The sequence below is a fragment of the Lagopus leucura genome, unplaced genomic scaffold (assembly GCF_019238085.1).
Source record: "Lagopus leucura isolate 7727_CA_CO unplaced genomic scaffold, USGS_WTPT01 Super-Scaffold_100004, whole genome shotgun sequence".
Lineage (NCBI taxonomy): Eukaryota > Metazoa > Chordata > Aves > Galliformes > Phasianidae > Lagopus > Lagopus leucura.
Window position 1 is genome coordinate 34668471 of NW_024962264.1, and position 27683 is coordinate 34696153.

The 27683-nt window shown below is 39.3% G+C and overlaps 1 protein-coding gene across 1 annotated transcript; it reads right to left on the reverse strand.

The window, feature by feature from the left end:
* Positions 1-26419, reverse strand: METTL14 (methyltransferase 14, N6-adenosine-methyltransferase subunit). Its single transcript, XM_042870424.1, has 11 exons — positions 26305-26419; positions 25840-25928; positions 25055-25142; positions 17060-17140; positions 16631-16718; positions 14577-14667; positions 12806-12947; positions 10565-10657; positions 9197-9313; positions 4652-4862; positions 1-1597 (listed from the first exon to the last, which is right to left on the reverse strand). Exons 1-11 carry the CDS (start codon positions 26368-26370, stop codon positions 1284-1286), a joined length of 1380 nt encoding a protein of 459 aa, XP_042726358.1. The 5' UTR covers positions 26371-26419; the 3' UTR covers positions 1-1283.
* Between the last annotated feature and the right edge of the window lie 1264 nt (positions 26420-27683).

Genomic DNA, 27683 nt, shown 5'->3' on the forward strand with positions numbered 1-27683 from the left:
TAACAAGAATATTTCAACATTAGCTTTGATAAACAAGTTTAATAATTCACTACTGTACAGAACAGTTACTTTAGACTTCAACAGATAAACATTTTGAGACTTAAAATCCAATTTTCCAAAATCCATACCTACGAATTGTAAGACTTCAACAGCCAGATTTGTTCTGTCTGCCAAGTGTTGTTCTGGAAGTTCGGAGTTGCAGTTTTGCTAAAAACAAGTGCTGTACTGTACTGTACATACCAAATTGCTTTCTTTCTATACCGTATTCTGGACCCGATCACCAATAGTCTATTTCCAATCCACACCAGGTCAGCAGGCAAAGCAAAATCCTTGGTTTGGTTGCTGAGACTTCATCATTCAGGTGATTACTTTCAGGAAGCTGTCACTGATAGCATTACCTCACTTCCACTATGGCCTCTGATGAGGTCTTTCTATTATACACAGTGCAATTGCTCTGCAATGAAACTGGGCTTCCCTACTGAAGATGATGACTATTAACAGAGGTAGGGTGAAAATCCTTACTCAAGAAGCAATCCAGACCTACACGGAAGTTCCGGACAGGATATAAACACACAACCTGTTACTCTTCATGAAACACAACGTGTGACTGCACAGAATTACCACTCTCTCCATTATAGGCATGAAAAGTGAGTGCATATACATCATAAAACAAACATAAAACTTGTTCCTTATTCCCAAGAAAAATTCGGGAAACTTAAACCAAATAAGAAAAAATAGAACTCTATTTATTTGCTTCTTAGTTTAAAAGAAGTTAAAATTGGTGTCAATATTGACACAGCAGTTTTTCTTCCATGAGTAAGAGAATAAGTCTGCCACTGCCATGCAATTCAGAACTGCATTTCATGCCTAATCCCCCAAATTAATGCAAGTCAGTCCAAACCTGGAACTGTAAAGAATGAAGAAGAATCCATGTTGTGCAGGAAATTACCGTTAAAAAAAACCCATAACTTGCAAGTACTTGCAATACAGGAACAGCAAGTATCTTCATTTCAGTCTCATCTGCAGTTTAAAGAGATGGCTCTGCTTTGACAAACAGAGCTGTCAGGAGGCCCAGTTTAGCACCTTCAGGTGCTGCTGCCAAGTGAGGTGATCTGCCTGGCCAGTCACTGGAAGGCAGACTATTTGGAATTGCTTGCACCAAAAATAATTTTAAAAGTCACGGAGCTTGTGCTTCAATAATAATTCATTTTAGCAAAAGAAATATTAAGAAGATTCAGAGATGGGACAAGGGACTGGGGGAAGAAGCAATTTCCTAAAAGTCATCAGCGTGTGGGGAAGCCTCCCCTGTGGGTACCTCCTCGTCCCCCTCTGAAGCCACCCCTCTCACCCCGAAAATTAGTTCTGTTCCTCTCTCTGCCGCGCTCTCCTCGGCCTGCTGAAGTCCCACCTCTTCCTCCTCCCCTCGGAGCACCGCCTCCACGGTCAGACTTCGACTTGGGTGGTGGTGACTTGGGCCGAAGTCTCTCGATCTCTTCGGTGCAGCCAGTCAGGTGGGAATTTGGAGCAGTGAAATATGAAGAGTACGTTTCTGCATTGAAATTACTGTTTGTGAGGGTGGGTCCTACAGTCAGCCATCCTAAGGAACAAAACCAGAGTCAATGAAAGCAATAACAAATGTCATGCTTGGAGGCTTTAATTTCCTTTTTCCCATTAAGTGAACATCAAGTGATAGGAACAGATACTTATCTACACATTGGACAGAATGAAAAAGATCATCTCTAGGAAAGTCACAGTTGATAAAAGTTGATTTTACATTAATTGGTAATGGCTTTTTGTGTTGTTTTTTTGTTTGTTTTTTTTTTTGCAGGGTGGAGGGCTGGGGAGGGAACATCCAGGTTGTAGTTTTGCAACACCCCTTCCCACCTGTTCCTATGCTGCATCTTCCAGCTTCTCTGCTGAGATTGCACTGTAAACCAGATAAAAAAATTCATCTAGTTTAAAGACAACCTACACCTCTCCTTTTTCTGCCTTTTTTCAAAAGGTGCTTGTCTCAAAAAAAGCCAATCAAGTCAGCACAGCCAGGAGCACAGCATGCTGTAAACATGCATCTGAAGACAAAATAACAATGCTGCTGCTGAATCCTATGATGCGCAAACAGAGCTTAGAGTTAAGTCAATCCATTTAGGTACAAACGTAGCAGTCAGTGAGCCCTTCAGCTTTACCACTTGAACCAAGGAGGCAGGCATTTAAATCAAGTACGTTCGTATTTCTTTGCAATATGAACTAAAATTGGGTTGGGTCATTTGAAAATGTCACTGGAAATTTAATTTTTAGTTCATCATCTTACTGAAGAAAAACGTGGCTCAGTGATCTCAACAATGTATTTTAAGGAAAACAAGAATTCAAAGAAACACAAAAAAAAAAAACCCATGTCTGTTTGTTCAGGTTTTCACAGTTCACAAAGCACTGTGAAGATCCACAAATTCAAAACTGAGTAATTCTACACTCAAAATGCTGATTGGTAAGAGCACTGTGCTCTGCCAACTTCTTGAACAAAGAATAGGAGATTTAGAGTATGCAATCCAGTAGCAAGATAACCATTACATTTAAAAAACAAAAGACTATTAGACAAATATGGAACAGTGTGACAGTAACTTACAAGGCTTTACCTACAACAGCACTGAAGTAATGTCTAAATAATATTTTTCTACTTGAAAAAAAATAAGAACAATGCACATCAAGGAAGAAATCCCAGCAATGCAATGCTACGGGCTCATCAAAGAACAGCTGATGATCTCTCTCACTTCTCTATAGTATTGTGAGCAGAAGTGAAAAAACACTTGGATATTATCTTAAGTAAAACACTGCCTACAGCTCACCTACTGATACAGCTCCTTTTCCAACAGCCATAAAAAAACCCAAATGTTTCCTATCGTATGTATTATTAGCATTCACATTCAGCAAGCAGGCCATGGTTGGACTTGTATCCATTTCTCCTCTGCCATCCAAACAATTAGTCTCTAATTAGTGGGAAACACTGCTATACAAAACTGCAAGAAGAATCTAAACCAAGAGCAACCACTACACTTTCACCTGTCCACACCTCCTTCCCCTTTATTTCCAAAGGAGCACGCTGTACCATAACTGTTGAGAGACCAACACAGAACCCGTCTGTGCAAAGCATGAGCACACTATCCATAACATCAGGTACAAATACGCTCACTTCAAATACTCGTGGGTAACTGAAAGATACAGGGCACTTGTACTCTATTCCACATTAGATTTTAAGGCAGAAACAGCAGTCTATCCTCCTGCAGCGAAATTCCTTCATCAAGTACACGATAAATTGAAAAACCTGACTAGTAAGACAAATAAAATGCGGTGACCTTCAATCCAAACAGTACATTTATATGTGTTTTCTACCATGCTAGATGAAACACTCAGCGTAAGACTGCATCTTGAGATACTGACAGTAGGACTGACTCCATGCTCAAGGGAGTTTAAAATCAGTTTAGAAAAAGAAACAATGCTCCTATAAAGTATAACCCCTTGTAACGTGGGGAAAATTAAATGTCAGCTGATATATTTTTTTTTTAATACGCACTGATGAATTGAAGACCAGAATAAGTGAAAAACACTGGTTAAAAAAAACTCTGAAAATGTGATAGCTGTCACAGACCTGCCAAACAGCATGGCTTCCTGACAGAAAGATCTTCACATTAATTAAAAATACAGCTCCTTGAAATCTATTGTCTGACACATTACATATCTCTGGAAATCTCTCTGGGATATTTTTAAAAGCAGAGAGATCTGCTACTGTGTCTTGTAGTGAGAAAGACATTTCGATTTTTATAGCTTCAGTGATGTTCACTTCACTACAGTAATTCCAAAAAGCTGAAGGTCAGTAGGACGGAAATATATGAAGTGTGACCTCACAAGGCAGAAATCACACAGTCCAGTACTCCAGTAGAGTACTGAACAATTTCAGCATTTACTTTCAATTACAGATATGGGGAAAACAGAAGTCTAAAGCTCCTTCTCATTGTTCTATGTTTACTTCTAAAAACATTTATGAAAAAAACCAGAAAGCAGTGGTAATCTTAACCTGCGATGCGGACTTGTTCCTATATGCAACAGTAATAGCAGAAATTGGAACCATAACTGTAATATTGCTTGTTATGGTTCTGTATGAAAGGCATGCACGTGAGATCTAAGGGTCTAGCAAAATTTTCTGCTATCAGATCATGGGGGATAGAACATTAACTAGATGAGAAGTCACTTTTTACTATCTAAATACTTGATACCACTAAAGTACTATCACAGCAATGGGAGAATTGTCAAGTGATGCCAAAGTCTTCCCTGCTGCTGAACACTAGGATTGTTAGTTGCCTAGGAATCTTCTCCAGCCAGGAAGAAGAATTCTCTCACTCCCTAGTAGATGCTCACTACAGAAAAGTAACCAAGACAAATAGTCTGGCTCATATGACTCCTTGTTCAAAAAGCTTAGTGAAATAAAATAATTTTACTGTCTGAAGTTGCAGCTACTGCAAAACCTCACAGAAAAAGCATGCACTAAGTCTAAATATTATTATTTTCTCACCTTCCATCAGACCTCGTCAGGTGGTCCCAGATACTGAAGAGGGTTATTCAAGGAAACTAAAATGTAACTACTGACAAACATCACAGGTACCTGGTCGAATTGTACTGTCCCTTCCAAAAAGATGAAGACGCCGTCGTCCTAGGCAGAAATGCTCAATGATGTGGAAAATCTCTACAGGTTTTTCAATATTGCCAATTTCAGGCTCTTCTGTGATAATGAGGTCAATGTCAACATTAGCATGGATGAAGTCACCATCTGTACTGCGACGCACGGTTCCTTTAATGCCCATGAGGCAGTGCTCCTACATACATAGGAAAGAAGAGCACCTGTCACATGCTGCACATATGCCTAATGTTTGAGGAAAGGAAATTCTAGACAGAGTAGATCCTATTTTTAAACACAGAATGTCCTGAAGCATGAACTAGAAAAACAGAACAAGCTGAAACTACCAGCAGGGCCTTTTGAAAACAAAGCAGAGTGTAGCTCAAGCTACTTGGCTTGGTTGGTGAATTACACTACAGAGTACAAGAACTCAAACAGAAGTTGAAGTAAAATATTTGGACCACTTCAATAACAGCAAAATTGGAGCTTTAAGCTAGAAATGCTGAGAAGTCACAATCACAGAATCACAGAATTGTAGGGGTTGGAAAGGACCTCCAGAGATCATCGAGTCCAACCCCCCTGCCAAAGCAGGCTCCCTACACCAGGTTGCACAGGTAGGCATCCAGGCAGGTCTTGAACAGTATGTGTGGTAAAGGTAAGAGTGAGGGAACAGTTTATTTCATCAGCATTCTGATCCTAACTTAATTCATACAAACAATTTTCAAAGCTCCCAGTCATATAACAGTGAAAATCAGATCTAATTTTTGCAGACCGTAAATTTTGAAAGTTGTTTCAGTGCTCAAGATTAAGGGAAGTGATCCTTCCCCCCCCTCTGCTCTGCCCTGGTCAGACCTCACCTGGAGTACTGTGCCCAGTTCTGGGCTCCCCTGTACACAAAAGACAGGGATCTTCTATAGAGTCCAGGGGAGGGGCACAAAGATAATAAAGGGCCTGGAGCACCTCCCCTATGAGAAAAGCCTGAGCGAACTGGGTCTGTTCAGCCTTGAGAGAAGACGAGTCAGAGGGGATCTGGAGGATCTGATCAATGTCTATAAATACCTAAGGTGTGGGAAGGAAAGGGACAAGGCCAGAGTCCTACCCCTACACACCACTGAAAAGACAAGGGGAAATGGCCACAAACTGAAGCACAGGAAGTTCCACACAGATGTATGTAAGAACCTCCCCACAATCAAGGTGACAGAGCCCTGGAACAGGCTGCCCAGGGAAGTTGTGGATTCTCCTTCTCTGGAGACGTTCCAACACCGACCTGGATGTCCACCTGCACAACCTGCTGCAGGGGGCCTGCTTTGCAGAGCAGTTGGATTCGATGATCTCCAGAGGCCCCTTCCAGCCTCTGCAATTCTGTGATTCCTATCTAGAAGACACTGCATCAAAAAACGTAAAACCACTATCAAACTATCTAAACAGTCTCAGTAAATCCTGTCAGCATTAAAAAAAATGTTTGCAAAGCGTAACAAGCACTGCTTTCCTTTCTTCTAAGACATGAAAGATCTGTGGGACTGACTAGTTTGTAGGATTTATGAATAAGAAAGAACCTCAACTGGTTCTTTCTTTCTTTGAGGTACTAGGAACAGTACCTCAACTAGTACAGGACAAAAATGCAGGCTCTACATGTTCATTTCCAGGTACTGTTTATAGGAATACTAAGCTCAAACAAACTATTTTCCCCTGATATCATAAAACACTGATTTACTAAGTGTCTCCGTATGACCATAAAACAGTTGCAGACAATAATGTGTGATCATTTCCAGACTTTCAGGAAGGGTTTTTAAGAGTTAGCAATAAATATGAAAGGAAGAACAGGTGACCCATCAAATACATGCAGCTGATCAACTGTGTGGATGCTGCGTGGTTTCTGGACCTTGAATGTAACTAAACAGAAAAGCAGGATATGATACCCATTAAGCAGAGCCTCACAGATGTAGCCTTTAGAATTATCCAAAGTCTTATTTTTATAACATATGAATTGCTACTCATTAGTACCTTAGATTCTATAAAAGGTGACATGGCATAAAGCCTCCATCTGGGGAGATGCCTAATCTAAACCCAAATAGATAGGATTTGATATTGTAACTGTTGGAAATCCATCCTGAACAACAGAGCTATTCATTTAGTCAAATCAAGCTAGTTCAATTTTTACATTTATTACATCATGACTTCAACTCAACCTTCCAATGAACAGAAAAATCCTAACAACAGAATCTATTCTCCTGTTAACAAATGCAGTGCCTAAATGGAGTCTAAATCCTCCTGTATCAGTTTTAGCCTCTCCCTCATGGGCGAGCTGCACATATTTGCAATACTATACACAATAAACATGCAGTACTCACACTTAAAAATGTTTATAGCTAATACATCATACTTCCAAACAAGCTTTAGATTAATACAAATGCAAGCCAAAGAAAAACAGAAGATATCTTAAATAGAAGCTTATAGTCCAAAAAACTTGCAAATTGGAGAGTTGAGGCTGTTTAGCACTAATGAATGATTAATGAACACAGAATGAGCCTGAGGTTAATGACACTTTATCAGTCAACTCTATCTTCAGTAACGCCGCCACACTTGCATCCAGACATACACAGAATAATTACTTACTAATCCTACTAGCTTTTTTCTAAGGTCTTGAGTAAGATACATTCCAGTCTCTTAAATCAGCATACTTTTCTTTTTTTTCCCCCCCTCTGCATCTCTTCCAATACAGAAACTCTACAGCACGTACCTATAAAACTGCTGAGTTAAAACTAAGCTGACTAACTCTGTCACTAGTGCGGGACACTCTGTCATGGTTCCATGTTTTATGGGTTTTTTGGGGGAGTTCAGTATTCCACATCAAAACATCATGTAGTGTACGGGGCATTAAAGTGTCACTGCCCCAATCCCAGCTACCTATCCCTGTACATTACAGCAGTCACGGGATCTGGCCCTTCCGGGTGGGGGGGGCGCTCTCTTGCTGCCTGGCAGTGGGTGCTGGAGGCTGCTTTCCTGGCCGTTCCAAGCTTTTCAGGTTTGACTCGGTCCCGGGAACTCTCTCTCTCATTTTGTCTGATTTATTAATCTCAATTTCAATTAAACTGTATTATATTATATTCCAGTATTATAGTAAATAAGTTTTCCTCTATAGATTGTTGCCGCTGTTCTTCTCTTCCCTTCCTTCCTTCCCATTTCTGTGGGACTGGGGTGGGGGAGAGAGGGCAGCGGCCTGTTGCCTCCTGTCACGGACGTAGATTGATCTAGTCAGCTCTGTGACACACTCACTGTCAGAAGCCAGGAGATGCTAACTGATCTGACTCATGCTGTACATCTGCGTTCAGAACCATCAGTTGATCTTCCAGAGTTATTTTTCATGACTACATCAATTTAAATATTTAAAGCTGTGAATTATATTTTAACTCTAAATTCAGTCAAATTCTACTGCCAAGTTTCCTTCCAATCAAAAGACATTCCTCTAGCAACAATTTCACTAGTCTAATTAGGAAATAGGTTTGTGTATTACACAAGAGGCATTACTAAAAGATTAGATATTTGTTATTCACCCATGACTGGAACCACTCAGAAGACAAAACAACATACATTACAATCACAGAATCACAGAATTGTAGGGGTTGGAAGGGACCTCCAGAGATCATCGAGTCCAACCCCCCTGCCAAAGCAGGTTCCCTACAGTAGGTCGCACAGGTAGGCATCCAGGCAGGTCTTGAACATCTCCAGAGAAGGAGACTCCACCACCTCCCTGGGCAGCCTGTTCCAGTGCTCCGTCACCTCACTGTGAAGAAGTTCTTGCGCACATCCGTTGCGCACAAAACTTCCTATGCTGCAGCTTATGCCCGTTTCCCCTTGCCCTGTCTCCACATACCACTGAAAAGAGACTGGCCTCACCACTATGGCCCCCACACCTCAGATATTTATAGACCTGGATCAGGTCCCCTCTCAGTCTTCTTTTCTCAAGGCTGAACAGACCCAGTTCACTCAGCCTTTCTTCACAGGAGAGATGCTCCAGGCCCTTCACCATCTTTGTGGCCCTCCACTGGACTCCTTCCAAGAGATCCCTGTCTTTTTTGTACTGGGGAACCAGTACAGGTCTATAATTACCTGGGTCTTCCTTCTTGCCCTTTCTGAAGACCGGAGTGACTGCAGCATTTTGCATATTCACTCTCAAGATTTCATTCCTGCTCCATCTATCTATGAACCAGCTCCAGCAGCCTTCAATACTTCAACAAGGTTTAAGCATATGACTTTTAGGATAACAGAAATTTACCAAGCGTGTTAAATGCAGATGATACCTCTATATTTCACACTGGGTGAAGTCAAGAAGGGAACAGAATGCATCCCTTCATTCACCATGCATCCTAAGAACATGCTTATTTCCATATAATGCACTTTGTGAAAAAGGAATTGATGTCCTGCTATCTACCTTTCTGAAAATGGGTCACCAACTGCTGTGAAGGCACCAGGTCTTTGGTTAGCATCAAGAGCCAGGACAGGAAGAGAGTAGAAGCTGAGCCAAATCTTTACCTTGGTTCTTTGGAAAACAGCCTTAGGGTCCAGAGTCTTGGTCTTTCCAGGATTATTCTTATTTGTTTTTATCCAACAAATATCTTCACACCTTCTGTAACCCCATTTGCGTAGACACTAAATGTAACAGACATAAAACAATCATACAACATCAAAAACTGAAGTAACCTAAACTGACAATGAATACAGTTACTTGATTTTTCATAAAATGTACCTGGAAGAGAAATTTGTTACAGAAGAAATAAATAGTTTCCTAGCATGACTGTACTGTATTTTGCCAAGTTGTCAAAACAAAAGTTTTACATGCACCCTGACTCGTCTATATATCACCTTTTTTTTTAATTCTATTTTAACCTTGTGACACATAAAAATTTAACCAGAACCAGTCTAAAGAATAGCTTGACTGGAACCTGGTAGTGACTCACATCGAAGTAAAATTCTGTATAGAAGATAAAAAGCCTTTGCTGTCACTTTCTGATTTACCTTACATTTAAAAACAAAACAAAAAGCTTATATGCCTTTTTAGCCCTTAATTCCTACTAGCATAGTCATGGAAAAGAAGGAAATTGGACATTAAGGACTCGAGCTCATTTGGCTGTTACTGTGGTCTAGAACTGCCTGGCTGCTATGAATGTCTGTGATCAAAATCAATGCAAAAAAGCTAACATAACCAACCTCAGAATGACAAAATAAGACTATAAAGCAAACAGTTTAGTAACCTTGCTTTGTTGTCCCTTAACAATATCATATGGCTGTCTTAACAGAAAGCACTGTTCAAACTAAGAAAATGTTTCAGCATAAGAGCCTATTGGAAATTCATATTCCACCAGCTCCAAAACAAGCACAAAGATTATAACTCCAAGATCTTCTAGGGTACTTGACCTTCATAGAGCTAAGACTTATTAAATCTACTTAAACTCCAAGTGATGCCTGAAAATAAACAGTGCTACACACAAAATTGTATCCTACTTTATGAAATAACAGCACCCTTCTACTAGCACTTCTGGCAAAAAACTGTTATGATTTATTTTTAACAAACAAATAATGCTTTAAATGTCATGATTTAAACATGACAAGCCACTCCTATGGTAACCTGCATGCATCAAGAACAAAACAGTAGCGCAGCTTTTAAGTCATGAAAGAACAATGCTTCCTCACATAGCCACAGCAGCTCATCTGGAAAATATTAGTATCTAAACATTTAATGCCACCCCTACTTAAATTTATTTACTCCACTTAAAATTATTCTCTACTACAGTAACAAAACATCTCTGAGCATTTACAGCTGAGAGTTCTATAAAGAGAAAGTGAATGATAAAAATAAACTCTTAAATATGTCCCTGATAAATTGAATTAAAACACTCTTACCACTCGGCCAAGATCCAGACCCTCTCCTGAACCACACCACAGGAAAACAAATGACCTTGGGGCAGCAATTTCCTCAATTTCTAGTTTCATGATCTAAAAAAACGATAAGCATTTCTGAATTAAATATTTCTTACTTTTTGTGATTTAATCACAGGTAAGAGGAAAAATAGTTAAGTATTGAACATTAAAACAGAAAACCATCAAGAACCACTTTAATAAAACATGGAAATCTAGATAGCATTATATTTTGGCTGTCTTCTTAAAATTGTTTTCCAGAAAGCATGTAAGGTACTGACAAGGTAACCTACACAAGTGCACACTTCCAGCACTTCCAGTGTAATTGATGACCAGACTAATCATTCTTCTCAGCATAAGTTCTATCTATACAGAAGATGCTACACTTAAAAGAATAACACACTCTACATGTTTGTGTGTTTTCCCTAAACCACTGCTTCATTCCTTTGGTAGCAAAAGGATTTAATAAAACAGAGCAACAATGGTCTCATTCTTTTCAGCCCTGCACTCACGCCTGGGAAGCTTGTGAAGACACACTAAAAAAAACAAACAAACAAACAAACAAAAAAACCCAAAAAAACAAGAAAATAACCAACACACCCACAGCTTAATTCCTGTTACCATGCAGAAGAGATGTGCCAGCCATTTTCACTTTCAAGGAAAAAAAACCAAACAAATTTATCGGGACAGCAGTTCACCAATGACAAATAAGAAACATTCAGAATTAAGTAACTTCAAATGGAAAGCATATGTGACTCATTACAAATTGAAGAGATTCATCTGCAACTTGCTAACACATCAAATCAAGTTTCATTCAGTGCCACTGGGAAGATATATAAGATGTATAAAGCATTTTGAAGGGATGTAATTCCTGACTAAGAGGACGACTCCTTACTCCAACACTTCCAGTTTTTTTGTTAGGACAGAATATTTTTTCCTTCAACACTGTCAGGCACCAGTTTTGCATGAAATAAGAGGATGGCTAACAGAGAAACTACCTATTCCTTAACAAGCAAGTTACCTTATCTATTATCACAGGCATCAATGCCCTTGTTTTCAAATTCATTCCTTAAAGGTGGACTGAATTTTGTACTGTCCATATGAACCTTTAGTTTGACTGATTCACTTGTGAAGTTTCAGCCTACAGAACAAACTAAATCCAGTCTTGAAAAGAAGTCAACACCCCCTCCTCCAAACTGCACAGCACACAGAAAATTTCAGCTGTAACTTCTTCAATTCACTGCTCTGCTTGTATTACCAAATCAGACTAGGACCAGCTTTTCAGCACTCAGAATTTGTACAGTAAGACTTCATATTCAATATCCAAGTGAAGGACTACTCAAGCTTGTCAACATGCTTTGTGTCATCCAATTGTGCTTGATGACATCTAGCACTTCAGTGCCTGTAGGCCTCATCTTGCTTTTCTAGAGCTGACTCTATTGCTTCCTTTTCAATATGGAACAGTTACTTGTCAGCAAATCTTTAAGCATTTTCTTCATTAATGTATATGCATTACTATAGGAAGAATTTAAAACTTCTGGAACTCAGTTCCTTGGGGCACAATAAAACAAAGAGATCGTATCTTACATATTAATATTTCTCCTTACACCCAAACGGGGGATGGAAATTAACATGGCTTCAAAAAGCCTTTTAGGCAAATAAGTTGCAAAGGAATATATAAATACATGAAACAAACTTCAAAGGTAAGACTGAACTTCTTTTCAGGACTCTCAAGATTACAACTGGATTACTAAGTTTCATACCTGATCAGTATTCTGGAGAAAGGAGGTACGTCAGCAACATATACTCACCTACTCTTTAGACTAAAAACCAATGCATAAAAAAGTATACTTCAGAAGTCTCTTCAAGAAACAAGGGAATATTTACACTAGATACTGTGAATTTCAACAGCCGAAATCAAAAAGAAAACTCAGAATTTGGAGGCGGAGAAAAAAAATCTGTTTTTACGTTTCAGTTTTCAGTTCAGGCTCAGCAAAAACAAAACAGTACTTCTAATTCACAAAATTCCTTGCAAGGGGAAACAAGAAGTCTGTTAACATAAATACTGTAGGCACACACGATAAAAACATTAAGTTTTCGTAAAAAACCTTGTCATTTTGTTTTGAATTTTAATTTAAACACCTCTAATACTTTCTGCTACAAATTACGTTTCTCCAGCTATTTCCTTAGGTACATGCACAAGATCTTTTTTACTGCAATACTTACATCATCCCAGGTCCAGCACTTCTCATTTGCAGTAATGCCAGTCTCTCTATAGTATTCTTCCAGTGGTGGCTCCAGGAGAATCACATCAAATTTGGATTTCAGTTCCCTAATATCAAAAGCTTCCAAGTCTGCTTGCAAGTACCTATTTAAACAAAAGTTGACCAACTCCTTGAAGAAGTTATAACAACACTCTGAAAATTACACTTCACGCAGCATTTCTGCGTAGCAAGGTAAGGGGGAAGGAGGAGGTCTCTTATTTAGTTCATAAAGCATAAATGCACTAAAACCAAGCAAGATACATAACATGTCCTTGCTTAACCTGCAGTGCATGCTGCTGCATTAGGGTTTTTTAAACATAGCCCTCTCTCTCAATAAACAGTCAAGGATTCTCCTTTAGCAAGCATGAAACAGATGCCCAGACAGACTGTACAGCAGTATCTAGTACAGAATCCTTGAACATTTTGTACAACCATGGACTACATAGCAGAAAACATTAACATTTAAGAAGCCAGCACTCAGTGACAGAGCAACAGACTTCCAGATTACTTCACAAAAATGGCATATTCTTAGAATTGTCATTTACTTTATGTTATGTTCAGAAGATTCTGAGTACTGGAAATGTGGTTACTTTTCACTTAGCAAAAATACATTTCTCTACCCATAGCAGAAGCACAGGTTCCTAACATGCTCTTTATCACAGAATCACAGAATGGCCAGGGCTGGAAGGGACCACAAGGATCATGAATCCCATGCATGCAGGAGGGTTGGAGATTCAATCCCACTGTTACACCTGGCATCCACACGTTCCCACCAGTCACTGCTGTATCGCTATCTTTTCCCCAATACCTTCAGATCTACAAAATTTGATTAGCAGGCTACCATCACCCTTCTTCCCAAAAAGATATCTGGATGAGATTGTTGTTTCATGACTTTAATTGGAGCTATCAGCAGGCAGCATTCAATTATTCATTATTCCCTTTTTCGCTTTAAGTTTAAGAAGCAAAAGAAAAAACAACCAATAAACCCAAAAACAAAACAACACCCACAAACTTAAAAATAGCAAGTTGTGTTCTGTAGTTTGTGTATCAGTCATTCAGATCACTTATTTGAGGTTTTTAATGGGACTTACTAATACTGCTTTTCTGGGTGCTGATTAGGACTGCAATATATTAAAAGCATAAAGTTCAGACTCCTGTAACATGCTGCACACTTACACTGAGTCTAACATTCAGCAAAAACTGAGAGGTGATTTGTCCTATTAGTTCTGAATTACCTCCTGTCAACCAAAACTTTTTTCCTCTTAAACTATATGGTAATGTCTGATTGAGGGATACTAAGATGACAGCTGAATATTACGCAGAAATGCTTAAAGGAACAACTAAGGTTATATTGAGGGCATTTTTTTTTTTTAAGGTTGTGTTGTTACTGCAAACTACATGATGAAGAGATCTGTGATCACTGGTATATATATTTTCATTCCCAATACATGAATGCCATCCAACCAGTTGGCAGCTCAGTCTTAAAACAACAAAGCTTCAGATACTATAATTACACTCTAGAAAGTCTTTTCTACATACTACAATATCTAGATTAAAATAATGAAAACAAGCTGATTTTAGTCTTCTGAAGTTTCCACAGATTAATTTGTATATACAAACAGAAATAGAAAATGTAAACTATGAACAGGCACTAAAGATAAGGATTTGCAAAGCAGACAGCTAACTTCAAACCAGTCTGGAGAAGAAAGGGTGTTTTCCACACAAACACTTACATGGGAGGAGTGTTAGATTTAGATATCAGCTCATCCTTCAATCTGATGAGCTCTCTAAGTTTTGGATATTCTTCAAACCTATCTGCTAAGCCTAAGAAGAAGAAAACATGAAGTTAACACGTTAATACTTAGCCTCATTTTATTTTTGTTAGAACAAAACAAACCCTTCAAGCAGTTTTCTGTGCAGTACTATACAAAAGCCTCCTGCCTTTGCCCACTTAATTAAGATTAATGTTGCTGGAGGATATCAAATTCAGTCTCAATGTTCTAACCTTCTCTGGAGTGATCAAGAATTCAAAACACCTTTTATCAGAAGAAAACAATCTCTCATTTAAACCATGAGAGGAAGAATGATGAGAGAAAATTATTTTCTCATTCTTTCCATCCATAAGTTTATATTAAGATACAATTAACACTCATTATTTCCTAGTAGTCTTGATCTTTGAAGACTATTTCTACAACGGCAACTGGATTGTACTTGGTTCCCTCATACATGTGCCTCCCTTATACAACCTTTTGGTAATTCCTGTAACTCATGGAGATTTGAACCTATGTATGTTTACTTATCAGACTTCTAGACTTATTTATTGAATTCCTAGACTTAGCTCTATGATTGCTAATTTTCACACCTTTCATACATACAGAATGCACAGGGGAAAACCCTAATGAGGTTTTCTGCAGTATATTAAAAGATATTAAAACAAAAAACAAAAAAACCCACAAGTAAAACAATTTCAGTATACTGCATTTCCTTTCCAAAAACATTACCCAAACCAGTATATTTGTTATTGTGAACAACAGCTTCAGCATAAGCTGAAAATGTAAATATCCCAGTCCTCAAGACACATCAATTCAACTTGCTTATAAAGCTCTATGATCCTACTAACTATTCCTATTAACAATTTCAAATGGAGAGAGAAAAACAAAAACAGTTTCCTCCTCCTTTACTTCAAACTTGTGAACTCCCAAATCTCACATCACACTGGTAAACAAAAAGTTCTTAGTATGTAACATTGCCATCTTGTTATTTGTACATAAGAGAACAAAAAAAAAAATTCCTTTTTTTTCTCAAGTATCTCACATCTTAAAAACAGATCTGATATCCAGTGCTGCAGCCAGTGGAAATCAAATACTCCTGACCAGCGGAAATGGAAACTGGTCACCATCAGCTAAACAACAGATAAAAAGTAAAAGTAAGTAACATAGGCTGATGTACTCTCTGCCTACTGATTTCCAAAAACCACACATAACTATTGCAAGTGTGTAACAGTTGCCCAGATGCTTTTTAAATAAAGACTTAATTGAGTCAAAAGAGCCAGTTTTAATATTAAACATCCAGATGCAGCAGATGTATTTTACGGAAGTGTTCACGATGAAACTAACACTGCCTCAACAGGCAAACAAAACCTCTTTGGGCTGGCACCTATCAACATGCCATTCTTACCCCGACAATCACAAATATGGTAAAATATGGGCTGACTACAATGTTTCAGACAATGTTGCAGAGAGGTGTCCTGTTTTGTTCAAAGTTCAGCAAGGGCCAGATGAAAGTAAAATTAATAAATGACATCCTCTAGACTCACTAGTACATTGAGCCTTCTAATGAGCTGTCAGAAGTTTATTAAGTAAATATTATCCATATTGCTTAATACATTAAATAATTCAGTATCATCTGTACTCTACATGCTACACGAATTCTTGGAAGTAACGCAACCCAGGAATGGCTGAACTACAGGAGTTACAAATTTCCAAAAGTTTCAAAGTCTGCTCATTAAACTTGTCTGCTTTATGGAATAACAAGAGCTCTGCTTTGAAAAACTTTTCCTCGTTAAATACTTTCAAAGAAATTCCAAGATAGCCCCTTGGTAATGCTTACTTCCTAGATTATGATAAAAAAGTCATTTGTATGAATTTATACATTGATATGTATGTACACAGAGGGACAAAACTATGGTACATGTACATCATCTAGTAACTACAAGAAATCAAAAATGGGAAGGAGTGACAATGAATAAAAAAGAGGCATAGTAGCATCAGTCAATACTATGACATACCAACATCTCTGATGAAGTTCTGGGGTCTATGTCCTGTATCCACAAAATGCTGGCAGTAATCATTGTGTGGATTTAAGCTCTGAGTACCCTAAGGAAAAGGAGTTCATTGAGTTGTAAAGAGAGATAACTGAACACATGCTGCAATGTGTTAGTCTGAAAAACGAGAAAATGGCTAATTTTTTTCTTAACATGCCTTTATTAGCTAAACTAATCAGAACTGTCATTCTGCTTTTCACCTCCAACTAGACTCAGCATTGCTACTGCTCACTGTTACAGTTGTGTGTTTCACAAGGAAACTTTCGTACCTGTGAACTGCAGTTAACTCCTTCACTCAGCCTTTAAGGCTGTGTTTCAAATACAATCAATTGCATGAATAATTTAACACAGCAGTATACCTTTACCTATTCTTCTAATTGCAAAACTGCTCACCTTAAGGAAGGTACTGGAATCTTTGTAAATCTCTTCTTCATAGGGTAGATTCTCTTCATCTTGCTGCAGTTCTACTTCATCCTGGAAAGTAAAACAGATTTCATAGGAGTGTGAGATCATGCTGTTTCCTTCCTGACTATGAATCTGCTTCTCAATGGAAGTCTCCTGCAACAGTGCATCGTGGACAGTTCCAAACAGGTTTCAGATTTTGGGCATAGGGGGAAATGACCAATTGCAAAAAGGTCTGCCTCTCATCACTGAGAACAAAGTTACTGGAAAAGCCTCAGAGAGGAAAATAAAAATACTCATTTCCAGGCTGTGACAGCATAGGCACTACTTTATATGAAATTTTTGTCCCCTCAAATTTTACTCCTTGAATTAAAGCAAGAGAGAGATTCTGCTGCAGTTCTTCACTAGTAGAACATTTCAACATTTATATCTATTGAACATCTCTTCTGTTTCAATCTTAGCAGCTGAAACCATCTTCTCTATATGAATCTGTTACAATATACACTTTGAAGAAATACTACACAGTACAAGCTGGTATTTCGTTTGGACTGTTCTTAAAATTAACTTAAAACTTCCAACCCAGAAGTCTCAAAATGAAAAGAAAAGAGGAATTTTATCACAGATTTGTTCCTAGTTAGTGTGTCACCAATTGACCATCAGATATCTGGAGTTCAGAGACCTGCCATGTTGACATACTCTGAACTTCCAATGTAGAATTCACAGAGAGATCAGAAATAAAAAAAAATTATTCACTCCCATATTACTGTTTTGCTGTTCTTCCTGAGAGAGCCCATTATGCATAAATAAAACCAAAGACTCACTGAATAACACAATCTACCGTATTGAGTAGATACTCTCACACATTGCTGACTACTACAGAAATTTTAATCAGTTAATATAGTGTTTCACATGAGGAGAAAAGCCATCTTGAGGCTGAAACATAAAGAGACTTTAAGACACTGAAGTAAAAGAAAAGATAGAGAAGCAGATTTCTTACAATAACTCTCCTCTTCACCATACATATTAAAGTCAAAAGCTATGGAGAAGGCTGTTATTATCTCTGCATTTACCCTATGACGTATAAGAACAAAAAATAGTTCTCCCTATTTTGATCCCTCCAGTTGTTGAAATTACGAGATCAGCTCTGCATTCTTTTCAAACTGGAGCTTAAAATCAACTTAATTTTAGCAGGTATTTCAGAAGTGAGTTTTCATCTCCCTTCTGCATCCCCCCAGTTACTCTTAAGTTAGATCAACAGTCTTATTTCTTCTTTAACCAGACTGAAAAAATTTTAAAAAAGGAAAAAATGCTACTAGAAACAGCAGCAGTGTTCACAAAGAAAAGGAGAGAACAGAAGACATGTACCAGCAAGTGTTATTCAGGAAAATATGCAGAAAGCTCAAGCTTTACTAAAAACAGCTTATGTGATCACAAGCTTATACCTGTTTTCTCTCTCCTATCATTCTCTAATTCTTAGCCTCCTGATGGTAAGCACTTGTTAAATACGTCCTTCTGAGTCATCCCAGTCCTCTTTATGCCTTCATAATGGATTTGAAAAAATCTTGCAGCCACAAACAAAAAAGCCTACAACATCAGCTTTCAAAGGGCGAAGATACCAAATGAAATTAACAATACAAGATATTTTTGTACTCGATTAATAAATCTGTTTTATTGTTGTGAAAACAAAAGCTAACTACAATACTGAAGCACGAAGTTTTCTTAACAACTAATTAAAAATTAGGATGATTCAACAGAGTAAGGTGTACTCAACATTCAGAACAATGACAAGAAAGCAGTCCAAGGTCACAGGCTACTGTCTGCCGAAACTGAGTGACAAAATGTCTGTATAAAGTTAGGATGGCAGAGGACAAATTTGAACCAGAAGTATTTTTGTACTTAGTAAAAAGTTGAAACTCTGGTACTCTTTGCCACAGGATACTGTTAAAACCTGACATTTATACAGGCTCAAGCAAAACTGATTAAATTCATACATGGGCGAAGGGAAAAACAGAGCATCACAACTCTTAGATGCCTATGCAAAGCCTAAGCCCATCCAACTCCCTGCCACGTGCAGGGCTGCCACCCACCAGATCAGACTGCCCAGGACCTATTCCAGCCTGGCCTTGAATAGCTCCAGGGACGGGGCATCCATCCCCAGCTTCTCTGAGCAGACTGTGCCACTGCCTCACCGCCCAGTCAGTACAACAGTGACAGTGCCACAAAAACAAAAGTACTGCAGAAGCTCTTCAGAACCACGACTGAACTTTCTGGCCATAAAATACTCATTATCCATTTCTGCCACTGAAGCATCTCTCTCTACATCCTCTACCTCCATGGTTTGCAATGCAGAGCCCAAGACAATCTGACAGTGGGAAGTTTAAATGGTCTGCTCATAGCCCATGAACTCATCAGTGACTAAAGCTCCCAACAGCTGGAGCATCCTCATTATCTGGCTTCAAGCTGCTGGATGCTACTGTAACAATGAGTAAGGTTAGGAAAATTGCAGTAATATGTAACAGTCTTTGTACTTCAATTTTTTAAAAACTTTTACTCATTTTGCATAACTTTTATTTCTACTTTTATTATCCTATTTTGCTTCTGGCATTTGTAAAGTCAGCCTTGTGAACCATACAAAATAAGTTGGTTTCTTTCAGAAAAATCAATTTCTTCTAGTTTCAAGACCACCTTGTTCTGCCTTTCCTTTCTTCTTTATTAATACTGTATTTTACTTGCTCAGGCAGAGAGCGCAGCTAAAAAAATACCATGAATATAAACAGAGGAGATGATAAAACTGAGATGCAGAGGACTTCCCTAAGAGCAGGAACTATCCAGTAAAAAAATCCACCTTCTAATTTAACAGCTCCATCTCAATGTACTTCATGACAATCTTGTGACAAATACAATTTTGAATCCCAAAAGGTTTCAAAAAAAATTTCTAAGGCAGGATAGCATTTAATAGGGAAACAGTAAAGACACAATACTTGATATGCAACAAGTTTGAAAATGATGATGTAAAAGTTAAACTCTGTATAATTTTATATATTTATTATTATTATTATTATTATTTTTCAAATAATCAAGAGAAACAAGAAACAATGAAATGTTTCAGTCATAGAATCATACACTTGCTCAGGCTGGAAAAGACCTTAAAGATCATCAAGTCCAACCACAACCTGACCGTCCTACCCTAACTCTAACAACCCTCTGCTAAATCATGTCCCTGAGCACCACATCCAAATGGTTTTTAAACACATCCAGGGATGGTGACTCAACCACCTCCCCGGGGAGCCATTGGACAGGACTCAGCAGAGCCTAGACCCTGGTGGTCTTCTTTCAACTCTTTTATTTTGTTTAACTCCACAAGTAGTGGTAAGTACCGGTAAAGAGTTTTGACTCTTTCAACCATACAAAGAAATCCTCACATTTCATCAAGAAAAACATCCTGTTGAAAAACATTCTGTGTTTTCACTATGTTGCTCTCTATTCTCCTATCAGTCTAATCTTTATTAAGAACCACCACTATAACATTTATCTTATAGAACAAACCAGCTGCAAGGGAACCGTTAGGTCAGGGTTTGAACTGGTGATTGAGCACCTGGTGAAGGGGTGGGTCTGGAGAAGGGGTGAAGGCCGGGCAAATTGTTTGCACCTGTGCTCCCTGGGTGACCAGAACAGGTGGACCAGGGTAGAGCCAGCCACTAAAGGACTGGTATCTCTTAGACCTAGACCACTTCCTGAGAAAGAACGCTGTGCATTCAGAGATCTCCTTCACCAATGGGGTGAGTTCTATTCTTTCTATATTTGACTCTTGGCCTACCTGTGAATACTTCAACTGCTATTGCCAAGAGCCTGTCAGAAGTGATTTTGCTGCTTCTTCGCAAAACACCAACCAAACAACAACACCACCACAATAAAAAATGCTTCTTTGCATTAGAAGTTCCTAAAACATCTGAGAAGATTAAAACAACGCTTCACAAGAGCAGCTTAGAAGCTGTTCTCAGACTTCCCACAAATAATGAGAACGTCAGTGTCACAGCTCGGATTTCTCTGAAAACAACATCAGTGTAAGGCATTTGGAAGACTAGGAAGTGACCCTTTGAAATATCCAACTACATATACAAGTATTTAAAGGTTTTATGTTCACATCCAGTGTCTTCATGTTGAATTGCAGCAAATGACAATGTTCTACCTTCACAGTAACCCACCTTTACCAGCAATTACATCCAGAAGCCCAGACTCCAGCTGGAGCAGGTAAAGTTTGAGAGTATCATCATTTTCACCAAATCTAAGGTCTGGGTACAGAAAAAATTAAACCACTACAGAAGGTTTAACTGACAGCAGAACACAGAGCCCAACAATACTGCAAATCAGGTTTTTATAGACACACCAGTCACATTGCATCAAAAATATTTACCTCTAATTTTCCTTAAAAATAAAAACAATAAATATGTAATGTTTTCTGTAACAATGACAATCAAGTTCATTATAACTTTCTAAGGCATGTTGAATTTAATCTAGTAAGGCTTGATACCATAAAGATCTAGATTTTTATACCAGCTCATATAACAAGACTAAATTTAAACATGCTCTAAGTACTAATGAAAAGGTTACATAAACACACAGAGGATTTTACTAAGTTCTTATGTCCTTGCCAAAATGGGCTTAACGAGGTCTGCAGAAACAGCTGATGGCTCCATTATAGATTTTTAACTTACAGGTTTCAAGTTCACTAAATCTAATCATCTGCTAGACTGAAGTTGATGTGAAATTGTATCGTTTTTCAAGTCCAACAAAACAGAAAGAGCTTGATTGTTTGTGATAGCAGCCCATACAGGGTAAGTCTTCTGTGTGTGTATAATAGGATTCACATGCTTTGACAGCTAGAGTGACTTACATATGAATATTTCAGGATTCCTGAAGAAAAAAAAAAAAAAAAAAAAAAAAAGCTGTTTAGTCACATGCTACACAGTATTGTGCCAGCAGGTCACCACAGGTGATCCTTCCTCTAATCAGCAATAGCAGGCCACGCTTGGTGCACTCACCTGGTTCTGGACACACTCATTACAAGGAGACACAACTTAACAAACATTGCACGCACTCTGAAAATCCTTTTCAGACTGTTATTTAGATAGTTTGCTAGAAGATGTACAGACCAGCACTTAGCACACAAAAACTCTCCACTTAGACAGACTAACAAAAAATAAGAAGTCCCTTCATACGTTTACTTTTGGTTTTATTACAACAGTCTTATGGAAAACTTTGTATATCTAGAGACAAGCATAACACAACCAAGCCCACAAATTTAAAAAACTTCTATTTTTAGATGTGCAAGGGAACAGCAGACATTATTTCATAAATAAGCTGACCTTGATCCATTCTACATAATCAAGCAAGGTTATGAGGATAAAGCAGAAAGGAAAAGGGAAGACATGCTACAACAAGATACAAAGCAAATTAGAAAGATAACTTTACCATAATCACTCTTCTCTTTAACTCCTTTCTCCATCATTCATGTTAACAAAAACTTTACATTAGATTAAAAGAGAAAGCTATGAAACAACTCGTAGAAGATTACATGAAAAATGAAAGGCATGAAAGTTTGACAACCACTCATTCTTAATGACCATAGGGTTGGGTTGTTTTTTTTTAAGCTGCGCTTTTCCCAGTATTTTGGATACTTAATTCACACCCCAAACCAAGCCTCTTATTACCCCTCTCTTAGGATCCTATATGTCTTCTGTTCATTGAAGACATCATATTGCACTTAACAGGGAGGCTGGAAGACCTCCTCAAACTTCCCCATATCTCATTCAATGGCCCATACCATTTATTAAATGCAAGCTTCTAGCACAAATTTTGCTTGATTTTTTTGTGTATGTGCTTGGCTAAACAAACATTTTATCACCTCTTCCAAAATAAGACAAACAGCAATAATATATACTGCCATTCCCTGGGGACACTATCACTATAACATACTTTCTCCAAGGAGCTGATCTAAATTAAGCCTCCAAACAACAGGTTCTCCAAACAACAGTTCAATACTGTAGGTATTACTTAAGTAAGCCATGTCTGAAGAGAATCATGTTGGTTCTCTCAGATCTCTACAGTGGAAGACATCGAGGAAGATGTCAGTGAGGGACATATATAAAGTCACAGTGTTTTGGGTTTCAAGGGCTCCTTGATCATCATCTTGTCCAACATCCCTAACACAGACAACGTTACCTCCCACTAGAGCACAGACCTCCAACCCAAGGGCAGCATGCAGCCCAGATCAGCCCACCCTGCAGTCCACTCCCTGCCCTGTGCCATGATAGCAGTGGCTCTGCTCCCTGCCTAGTGGTGCACCCTTCACTCATCAACAACAAAACACTGATCAGCACCCTCCGAGATAAAACCAGCATGGGGAGGATATGCAGAGCAGGGTTAAATCAAGTAATGGCAAATGACAGTCCGAAGAACAGAGAAAAAATATGCAAATATGCTTTCTGCTTTAATAAAGGAATTTGAGAATAAGTTTTAAGATTGCTGAAAAATAATCAATTTTTTAATATATTTTCAAGTCAATCTTCAGTTGACATAAATACATTACCCTCAAATTTTCAAATGAAATTTATCAAGTTGAAATCAGATATTCAACTCAAAAATTGGATCGTGCCTCTTTACCAGACTTTCGTAAGACATATCTTATCAGAGAAAAATACCTTTCACTTCACAATCACGTTTCATTCATGTCATTGCTTTTTGGCAGTACGTGCGTTAGTGAACAACTACTTTCAAGGATGTTGCACAGGAAGAGTTGTATTTCAAAGATGTCTGATGAATACCTTGAGATCTTAAGAACTGCAACCACCATTCAGTGATCTAGACTCATACATTAGTTTCACAAAACCAAGGTCAAATATCCCACCAACTTTATATTTTAACTAAAAAAACACGATATTTAAAGATAATGCATATAAACACCAAAACTTAATTTAACTATGTTACACATTTTATGTGTGGCCCAAGAAAATTCCTCTTCACACAGTGCGGCCCAGGCAAGCCAAAAGGTTAGGATTAGGCCAAAAGGTTAGACTTCCAAGCGCTAGACCAAGTAGCCCGAAGCCCCATCCAGCCTGGCCTTGAGCAATTTGAGGGATGCAGCACCCACAGCTTCCTTGGAATGCCTCTTCCAGTTGGCTTCTTCCACACTGCACTTGGCAGCAGTGAATTTCCAAAAGTTAACATGGGCCTATTCCTCAAGCCAGTCAAGGTTCCACGAGATGGCATCCTCTCTCTCTAGCGTATCAACTGTACCAATCCATTTGGTGTCACTCACGAACTTGCTGAAGACACACTCAATTCTTTCTCTATGCCAGTGATGAAAGTACTAAGTACTACTCATGACAGCACAGGTCCTTGAGGGACACCACTTGTTACTGGGTTCCATAAGGACACTGAACTCCTGACTAATTTTCTGGACATAGCCATGCAACCAATTTTTTTTTTAACCTGACAGCCCAGACACCAAACCCATATCTTCTAATTCAGGTGCAATAATTGAATCATAGGCCTTACAGAAGTCCAGGTAGATGACATCAGCAGCTCCTCCCTCGTCTACTGAAACAGTCACTGTACAGCGAGCAGCCATAGGATTGTCCAGGCACGATCTGCCCTTGGTGCAACCACACTGGCTATCCCTAGTCATCTCCCTGTCCTCCATATGTCTTGGCATAACTTCCAGGAGGATCCATTTCATGATGTTCCTCCTTACTACTCTTTTTAAAAACAGGAGTGATGTTTCCCTTTCTCCAGTTATTAGGGACTTCACCTGTTGCCATGACTTTTCCAATATGATGGCGTATGGTTTATGACTACTTCAGCTCTCATGAATATTTTTAAGGTATCTACACACATCCCAGTTATTTTTACATGTGCACATACACACATTTTATATGTCCCTCAAGAGGCCATAAACACCAGAGAAAAAAAGTTATTTCTTCTTACCTTATATTCTTCAATCTCTTCTTCATCAGCTTCTCCCTCATCTGGATACTTGCGTTTTGCATTTGGTGCAGAAGTATCATAAGAAGCCCTATAAACATACAAAAAATTGTCATATCAAACAGTTTCTATCTCTTCAGAGAATATTTCAGAAATCTCCAGTGATTTGTCTTGACTGCATGCTTCTGTTAGTTTGAAATGATTCTGAAATTTCATACATGAGAAGTCTGTTCTCGCTCAGAATACTTGAGACAAGTACAACCAATGACTGAACTCCCCAAACAGTTATATTCTGTCCTTGTTCTTCTACTTTAAAAAGCACAGCTTATTTTACCTGAGGTAGCACATACCCAAAATTAGACCTGCTCACACAAGAAAATCACTGTTACACGAGAGAATCAATAAGCACTAGGTACTTGGCCCAGTTTTCAACTAAACACTTCTACCACCTCTACCACACAGATCCTTTCATCTAAACTGCTCTGCAGCTGCTCTGAGCAAATCATAAAGGACAGTGCACACAGCATACCATAACAATCACCTCGGTTTTGTTCCACAGTAACTTTTCAACATAGGAGGCAAAAGTTAATTTTGATTTCTAAACTGATATTAGAAATCATTGCTTAAAACCCTACACACTTTATCCAGATTTGAGTAGTAACTGAAGCATCACCTTTCACTACACTGTATGTTTTTACTTAAGTTTTACTTGGCTTTTTGGAAAGTTATCTCATCCTCTTTCCCTGTATTCCTTGTATTTCTGACAGAAATGGTGTGCTGATACATACCTACAGGTTTCTCTTGTTTCAGCAATTTCTCGCTGGTCATCTTTGCTGTTCAACACAGCACCAATACTGTCTGCGTTTTCAGCTCCTAACTGAAAAAAACAAAAGACGAGCCAAATTCAAGCCAAAGTTACCACCGATTAGGGGAAGAAAAAAAAAAAAAAAAAAAAAAAAAAAGACGAAACAGCAACGCAAATAATACAAAACTGAGATCGGACGGCAGCGGCTCTAGAGCACGGCCACGAGAACCCTACAGGCCTACCTGCCTCCTCCCCGCCCCGTCCCAACGGCCGCCCCAGAGCCGCTAACGGAACCGCCGCACCAGGCGCTCGCTCCCCCTTCCCAGAGGGAAAGGACAGGCCCTGCACGCTCCAGCTTCCCTACCCGGGCCCGGTCCGGCCCGACCCAAACCCGACTCCGCTACAGCTCTCGGCGCGCCTACTCGGCGCGGCCCACGCCCGCCCCTACCTGCTGAGCCAAGAGCTGCCGGCGGAGCTTCTGCCGCTCCCGGATCTCCTGCAGGCGGCTGTTCATCTCCACGCCACCGCCGACCGCCACCCGTTTCGCCGGGCGCCCGCCTGCGCGTCACTTCCGCCCCCTGTTCCGACGGGAGCGCGTGGAGGCTGCGTGTGGTGCTGGGGCAGCCGCCATGTTGGTGGGGAGCTCGGCCGGAGCGGCGGCGCAGGGGGCAACGGGGGACCGGGCCGGGGGCATTGGGCCCGGCCCATTGGGCCCGGCCCAACGACAGTCGTATCCGCAGCGCTCCGCTGGCGGCTTTTCCTGTCAGTAACGGTGGCTTGGTGCGTTTGGGAAAGCCGGGGAGAAGCGCGAGGCTCGAAAATTTGAGGAAAACGTTGAAGAAGTATGGAATAGTAAATAAAAATACGCATCATCGCTGTCCCGAGGCATTGCGTTTCAGCACATCCCCACCTGCCCCGCTTCCGTCACTCGATCCTGCCCGCGGCTGCTCGGAAGTGCGCCCGCGGCCGCAGCTGCCGCTCCGCTGCCCCCTCAACATCCTGCGGGCGGCGAGCGGCACTGCTTTGATTGTTTGGACCGACGTGGGACGAATGCTTTTCTGGTCCGGCAGTTGAGATCGCCGTCAGCGAGGTTATCTGCCGTGTTAGGCACAATTCCTGCACGAGTCCTCTCACATTAATAGAAATTTCAAAAATAATAGTAATAAAAAAATGTACTGCTGACCTGTTTTTTTGTTTGTTTTTTGTTTTGTAGTTCAAATACAGATGTTAAAAGTCATTTTTCATTTGACCACTACAAAATAAGTTGCACCGCTTCAGGCAAACAGCTGTTCGTCAGAGAGATCATTCCAGCAAGATTTTTTTCTACAAGGTATTTCACAGCTGTGCCAGCTTACCACCACTGCTGCATTTTGAGGGTGGACATTTTGATTTTCTGTGCAACAGTTTCTCTGTCCTTTTCTCCAGAAGTCAAAATACTACTATGCTTCTCACCAGAGTATGTCCTTCATGCCTATCTTAATATCAAACACCGTTACGTGTAATTTATTTGTATGTTTCATCTACAGTTTTCTGATTACTTAGGAAGTTCCAGTTTGATGGAATTTTTCAAAATCTTTCAGGGATTTTTTCCTCTGATTTTTGATCTCTTTCCTGCTTCCTCCTTTGCTCCTCTTTCATGCTGATTTTCATTCCATCAGCTATTTGTATTACACAACAATGAAGACTGAAATAAAGACCCACAGGGTGGATTCAAGTCATGTGGTAAAACTCAGTTCTTAGTATCTCATGAAGGGAAACTTAACAAAAAAATGAACCTTGGCAGTTATTATTAATACTAATTTCCTGTTATCTAGCACTTTTTTTTTT